Source organism: Hylobates moloch, unplaced genomic scaffold, assembly GCF_009828535.3.
Source record: "Hylobates moloch isolate HMO894 unplaced genomic scaffold, HMol_V3 SCAFFOLD_4, whole genome shotgun sequence".
Classification (NCBI taxonomy): Eukaryota; Metazoa; Chordata; class Mammalia; order Primates; family Hylobatidae; genus Hylobates; species Hylobates moloch.
In genome coordinates this window covers 82,216,502-82,224,001 of record NW_026652279.1, presented here as the reverse complement: position 1 = coordinate 82,224,001, position 7,500 = coordinate 82,216,502, and the positions used below count along the sequence as shown (strand labels likewise).

General features: G+C 38.5%; 1 protein-coding gene across 1 annotated transcript in view; it reads left to right on the top strand.

Annotated features, from left to right (window-relative positions):
- FREM2 (FRAS1 related extracellular matrix 2) overlaps positions 1–7,500 on the top strand; it is a 190,847-nt gene that overhangs the window by 70,824 nt on the left and 112,523 nt on the right. The window contains exon 3 of the mRNA XM_032151198.2: positions 7,052–7,198. Coding sequence (XP_032007089.1) covers positions 7,052–7,198 — 147 coding nt within the window. The remainder of the gene's footprint in view (positions 1–7,051; positions 7,199–7,500) is intronic.

Below are 7,500 nucleotides of genomic sequence, written 5' to 3'. Positions count from 1 at the left end.
AGAGAACAAAATTACACATAGTAATGTGGACTGCGATACTCTTGGCTTGTAAGGTGAACATGGATATATTTGTCGGCATCCATCTCCACCTCCATGTAATCTGGCCATTGCTTATCTGAATATTGAGTAGAGTATGAAATAATCCACAGTTGATCTCAATTCAGTGTAGTTTGTGTGACAATTACTAAAATATCGTAGCTCCATTTTTTCTTTTGTGCTTGTATATGGCTATCCTAAGAATGGCCCAAACGATCACTACAAGCTGCGTGTGTCCAGCGGAAACCCACTTGTGTCATGGTGCTGTGCCTGTTTCCCTCTACCTCCTGGGTCTTTGTCATGCCACTCCTCTTTTTTTTTTTTTTTTTTTTTTTTTTTTTTAGATGGTGTCTCACTCTATTGCCCAGTCTGGAGTGCAGTGGCATGATCTTGGCTCACTGCAACCTCCACCTCCCAGGTTCAAGCAATTCTCCTGTCTCAGCCTCCTGAGTAGCGGGATTACACCTGCCACCAAGCCCAGCTAACTTTTGTATTTTTAGTAGAGACGGGGTTTCACCATGCTGTTCAGGCGCTCAAACTCCCAACCTCAGGTGATCTGCCTTTCTAGGCCTCCCAAAGTGCTGGGATTACGGGCATAAGCCACCACACCTGGCCCCATTCCTCTTTCTCTACATTTCTCTACCAAGTCTCCGTATTTGTTTGCGCTGCCTCGTTTTCAGAATGTGTTAGGCAATGGAAATGGTGAGAAGGGAGTGTTCAGAAGGAAGGGAGAAAATGATATAACAATTATCATAAGCAGCAATTCTTAAATACCTTACTATTGGACTAATCATTATTGAAATTATCAAGTAGTCTAAAGCTTGTCATCCCTCAGTGCCTGAGTCACCTCTGGATGATCCAGGGTGGGCTGCAGATGTATTTTGACCTTGCCTTCTTTGTCTCTAATATCCAGTCTCTTAAATAGGAAGAGAAGGAAATAAATATTTAGTAAATGCCCTGAGTGCCTACTACATTGAATTCTTTGAAGTTCCTTTTTTTTTTTTTTTTACCGGATTTCTTATCTCTCTTCTTATACCTAATCTTCCAGGAACGCCTTCCCCTCCATCTTTCTAAATGTCTAAATACCACCCTGTACTTAAGCCCCCATTTAAACACTATCTCTTCCATGAATTTGTCTTTGATCCCCTCAGGCTACAGTAATCCCTCACTCTTGTGAACTCCCACAGCTCATTATCAGTGCCTCTCACAGCATTTTCCAGGCTCTAGTTTGTGCACATTATCTAGGTGCCTGTGCCATCTCCTGCAGTTGAATGCCAGCCCCTGGGGGCAGGGTAAGAGCCAAGTCGGCTTCAGCTCTGCACCAGGTGGTTTTCAGCAAAGAGTGAAGTCAGTCTGACTTTAGGGGCCAGAGGACAGGATTCCACAAGCTCAAGGAGATTCTCCTATGGAAGATTCTGAGGCAAAGCAAAGTTCAAGAGAAGATAATCCTATCATTAGAAATGGCAATGAAATGAATCCCTTATTTTAACTTTAATTTTAGATCTTCACCGTAATCACTAGCATTGATTCAGATGGTAGCTGCATGGTTGCTAGTCACTGTCCTTGCTGTCGAAGAGAACAAGCCTTCTTAAAAATCTGCTTAAAAATCAAATTATCTGCCTAGTGCAGTGGCTTACACCTATAGTCCCAACTACTCAGGGGCCTGAGGTGGGAGGATCACTTGAGCCCAGGAGTTTGAGACTGCAGAGAGCTGTGATAGCATCACTGCCCTCCAGCCTGGTCAGCAGAGTGACACCATGTCTCTAAAACAATAACGAAAATCAAATGATCTCATTTCCCCAATAAGGTAGGTAATAGTATTATTATCCGAATCTTTTCTCATATAAATATCTATATCTATTGCTGATTTAAAGGACTACATCCAGCTTTTAAAAATTTCTGTAGAGTTGATTTTCAGTTCAGCTTTGAAGCTGAACTTTATTCTGGGCAATGATATTTTACCAAGCTAGAAATTACCAACAATATTTTCTATTTGTAACTATTCTCCAAGAAGAAATTTGTTGTCAAAGCTGAATGGACATGTCCCCTTTATCAAATACAAGTCAAAATTGTGGCACTAGTTTCATATTATTGAAGATTAAATGCTTTGTCTTTAGAGAGATCGGGCAGCCCTGAACTTTTAGGGAGGGCTAATTGGAGTTTGGTATTCTTTGTTATTCTAAAAAAAAAAAAAAACTACTGAGTTTGAATTGAAGAAAATGAAGAAGTCTAAAGACCAGCTGGATGAGTTCAAAAGAGGTCTTTTCATCAAAACCTTAATGGCTTTGGTGTCAGGATTTGAAGACAGAGCATTTGGGAGTGTGGTTATCAGCTGTCAGGCACCTGTTGTGTGGATTTATGACGTGAGTCATGGACTTTAATTTTTTTCCAAGAGGTGCTGAGACTAGCTCCTCGTGCACCATAGATAACAGAATCTATTTTAGAAAGGCAACAAATTTTGTTTAAGTAAAAATTTGTCAGTTTTTAACATTATTTAACTTCATCTATAATTTCACATTCAGTAAGCTGTAGCTTTTGTTAAAGTGTCAATGTTTATTATTTCCATTAATTAAGGTTTTAGAGGAGTTTACATGATAGATAACAAATTAGTAAATAAGATATCTTTCTATTCTTTCAATAAAATACAGAGTTCAGTTATACAAGGTCACAGTTTTAGTAAAGGGAGCTACAATAAGTTACAGCTTGGTTCCTCAAATCTCTATATCACTCTTGCATAAGAAGTGAGTACCTAAGATTTTACAAATTCTGAAACCAAATGTGATTCACACGTATAAGGTTCAGAAGAGTTAGGTAGTATTTAATTCCATTCAGATTTAAGCTTTATAGACTGCATATTTTCTAGTTAAATATCTGTTTCATTTATATTCTCCGGTTTAAAATCCCAGTTTTAGTGGGAATTCTAAATTTTCTATAATAATTACTTTGGGCCATCTTCCTGTCTTACAAAGCAAAGCTTCTTTATATTTTTTCTGAATTTTGTTTTGAAATAAAATCTCATGGTGGTGGTTGTACATATGAAATACTAGCAAACTGTTCAGCTATGCATCATTCAAAACCTCTGATTAACCAGTAACCTGGCAACTTCGTCCTTCCGGAACATAGGCACAAACCTGAAAATAATTTTTACAGATATATAAGTAGAGATGAAATTAGGTATCTCTAAAACCATCCACAAAGGGAAAGGAAGGGTTAAATAGCCCTTTAGTCATCAATAATCCCTGGGAGTGTCATTTAGAGAAACACAAATTCCAATAATTCACATTTATGTATCACTTAAAATCTTTCAAGAACTATGCAAACATTTTAGAAAGAGTGTCATTAAACCAATTACTGTTTTTTAATCAGAAGATTCAGTAATGAAAGAGATATGTTACGTTTACATAGAAAATTTATATTGCTCAATAAATGAAGGACCACTGAACTTTCAGCCAAGACATTAGAGTTTCTAATTGATGCAATAGGCGTTTTTCTAACAATAAGTTAAATGAGCTCCCTGACCTCCTGGATCATGTGTTGCAGTGGGAGAACACAGAAAATGACAAAAAAAATAGTAAATGTATATAGGATATAAGATTCTGGAAAGTACTGTAGAGAAAAACTAATCAGAATGAAGTGGTAGAGAGTGCTGGAGTTTGCATTGGGCTTGCTGTTTTATAAAAACTGAAGAGAGAAGCCCTCAGTGACTCAATATTCTTAAAATGTGCCATATTTAGAAGAGAATGATATTTTCTGGAATATCTCAGGAAAGGGTTAGAATCAAATCTTAAAATTAGCCAAGAATTGTTAAAATTTAGAGGAATAGGGATTCCCAGGAAGAGTAGGAAAACTAAGGATGTCCTGGGCAGAAGATACAGCACATACAAAAACAGGCACTTTTGTTCAGAAAAGAGTGAGAGGTTGGATGTGAGAGGATGCATAGTTCTCTTTAAGGGGAATTGATAGGATGTGAAGCCATAGGTGTTAGAATGGACAAGAAAAGGCTTGGTAGAGCATGACAAGAAGTTTGGAATGAAACCTAGGCTTGCTGGGACCACAATTTAAAGTGGACAGGAGTGTGGCATAAAGGTGTTTTCATCTGATAATTTGTTTTGAAATCAGAGCTGTTTTATGTACTAATATAATCAATTGCATGTTATTCTATCTTTTCTATTACTTTCTAGATGATGTTCCAATTAATGGAATATAAACACAATAATTTTTAAAATATTTTTTAAAAACAATGAGAACTAATATTGGCAATAATGAAAGAATGGATACTCTCAATTATTTATGTAAATTAGTGCAATTTAGTACAATTAGTAAATTAATACAATAAAATATGAGAGGATACCCACTAAAGTGTACAACTATACAGAGTAATCAATAAGAGAACAGCTGCAGAATCACAAACAGATGAGAGGGCTGGAGCAGCTGCAGCTGCTTCACACAGGAGGGGGATAGAGCAGCAATAAGGAGTGGAAAGGAAGAATAGGGGTCCTCATTTTAGGCAAGAGGACAAGAGCGATGGAAAGCGTGAGGGTGGCAAATCCCAGGAGCTACAAGGATCTTGGCTTGACCTCCAAATGGGCAGATTAGAGTGCAAGGGGAACTATCAGGGTAGGTCAGGATGAACCTTGAAATCTGCAAAGAAAAGTCCACTTGATATGGGCGAAAGCTGGAGGCAAGAGGGGCAAAGGAGAAAGGAGCACAGGTGGGTGTAAGACAGACGAATAGTAGTCCAGCAGTGGGCATGCAGGGTGGGCTTGGGCATGCGTGGCGTGGCAGGACAGAGTGAGCCTGCATTTGTTGAATGATACTATTGGCCTCAGAGCACTGTGTGTGTGTGTGGGTTGAGTCGATCTTCGAAGAAATCACAGGTGCTAATTAGCATCACCCTCACCTGACTCTCCAGAAAAGGAAACAGAGATCCAGAGAAGTAACTAGGTCAGAGTCAGACAGCAGCTACAAGTGATGTGGGTGGGCCTTGGACTCCAGTTCTGAGGAGCCTCCTAGCCCATGGCCTCACCTCTCCAGAACAGCACTCAGGGCGCGGCAGACACTGGGCATAGTAAGTTCCATCAGGGCAAAATGTGGAATGCGTTTCCTTGTTAAACTGACAAACTGACACAAAATTCCTGCTCTCCAATCTTTTTTTTTTTTTTTTTTTGAGACAGAGTTTCGCTCTTGTTGCCCAGGCTGGAGTGCAATGGTGAGATCTTGGCTCACCACAACCTCCGCTTCCCGGGTACAAGCGATTCTCCTGCCTCAGCCTCCCGAGTAGCTGGGATTACAGGCATGCGCCACCATGCCTGGCTAGTTTTGCATTTTTAGTAGAGACAGGGTTTCTCCATGTTGGTTAGGCTGGTCTCGAACTCCCTACCTCAGGTGATCCACCCACCTCAGCCTCCCAAAGTGCTGGGACTACAGGCATGAGCCACCACACCTGGCCCCAATCTATTTATATTTTATAGTTGATAAATTAGCTAAAAATAGGATAGTCCATAATCCCATCATTTAAAACACCAAGCAGCTTCTGCTGTATCATGCCTCATTTTACGAAGCTACGTTCACAGCATCAGTACCATTTGTTGTTGTGTTTTTAAGTGTTTTCGGTGTTCCAACAATAATTTCATATTTATTGTTTAGGAGTTGAATAGCATTTTATCGATTTGATATACTGTAAGATAGTTTTTAAGGTTTGGGGTTATTATAGAAAATGTTGCAATGAATAGTTCCTTACAAAAATATTTCTGCTTCTCTTAAAGCAAAAATCCAACAGAAGGACCTACCAGATTGAATGATATAACCATCTTTTTGCCCCTTGCACACATTGGCACATAGCTGTCCAAAAGGCTTGTGCTAATTTGAAAGTCAAACAACAGTAAACAAGAAAACAATTTCCCTACGTAATCTCAGTTGTACGAGGTATTCTCTTTAATCTTTAGTACGTGTTAAGTTGATAGCTCAAAGTTGCTGCAGTTTTTATTTTTTAAAAGTTCAAGCAAAGATGGATGTATTTTCATGTCTTCGCTCACTCAACGTTTTCCCTTGTGTAGATTTTTTTTTTGTCGTCTATTAAAGTTTTGAGATTTTCCTCTTTCATTTCTTTTTCTATATGAACTGCAAAGAGAAGAAACTAGAATGAAAATTGTGCCTCTAGCTGTGTTTGTTACTTGGGCTTTTTTTTTTTTTTTCACAGCCTCTTTCAGAAAGACTTAAAAGGCATTACTGATGCCTTTGTTTGTAAACCTCACCTTACTCTGAAATAATTGGTGTAGATCAAAAGAAGCAGAGGGATGCGTGCAGAGTGATCAGCTGATAACCATTTTTCCTTTCATTTACCCAACATAGTCACTTTCACATTAGAGAGATCACACGCAAGGTTTATCTTCTCCTGATAGGCAGCCCGCTCCATTTCGGTGGGAAGATGGGAGGGGAAAACCTTATCTTCAGAGTGGAATGGCAATCAATGAAAAGAACTGTCTGTTTGCTCTAAGGAATGGAGTGGAATATAGTGGGGAACGGAGGCGGAGAAGGGATATTTGCTTTTCCTTAAGTGGTTATAATTAAAACCTTCCACCCAATTGCTCTGTGAACCAGAAAAAGGTATTTGTGAAGTTGTGTGTGTGTGTTTTTAGAACATCACAAAGGAGCCTTGCAGCCCTCTGATTAGAAAACTTGCTCTCCAGCGGCACCTTGTGGGAAAGGAGTTATCCTGCAAGTTGGATATTTAGTTTTAGGATTAAACTAGCCTCTGGTGGTTTGTACACTTCCTACCCATTACCTACTTCCCCTCCTAAAACAGCAAGGAATTTGTGAAGAATTATGTCAGCGATTGAATTTATGTGTAACAGTCCCTAGACTGTAAGCTGTATCTCCACGTACATATTCCTGAGTTGTGTATCAAACTAAGTAGCTGTATTGATTGTTAATGTTGCTTCATTAATCTGTGGAATTTTTAAGATCACTCATTCAAGAAAGCACTAATTTATGGCTTTACATTTTTATTTTCAAGGTGGAAACAAGTTAACAAGCCAGAATTTTCGTCTGAATTGGGCATGGATCTCCTTTGAAAAGGAGTACTACCTGATCAATGAGGACTCCAAATTTCTAGATGTTGTTCTTAAACGTAGAGGTTACTTGGGAGAAACTTCTTTTATAAGTAAGTTTAGTTTTTTATTTCTGCCTCAAAATTTTATTTTTCTAGCAAAGGTTTATAATTCTACAGTGATTAAAGTATCAGTTTAGTTCAATTAGAGCTTAAAGTTAAAATTTAAAAGTTCTCTAACTGCTAAAGAAACAAGCAACAGGTTTGTGTCAAGGTACTTATCTCTTCAAGCCTTCTGTGTGCATATGATCTTTTTCTGGTATAAAAATTGGCAGGAACACTAATAAGTTATGAAATAAAAATAAATGTCACTAGATCTTAGAATGAGCTTAGGCAAATCTGTAATTTACCCATAA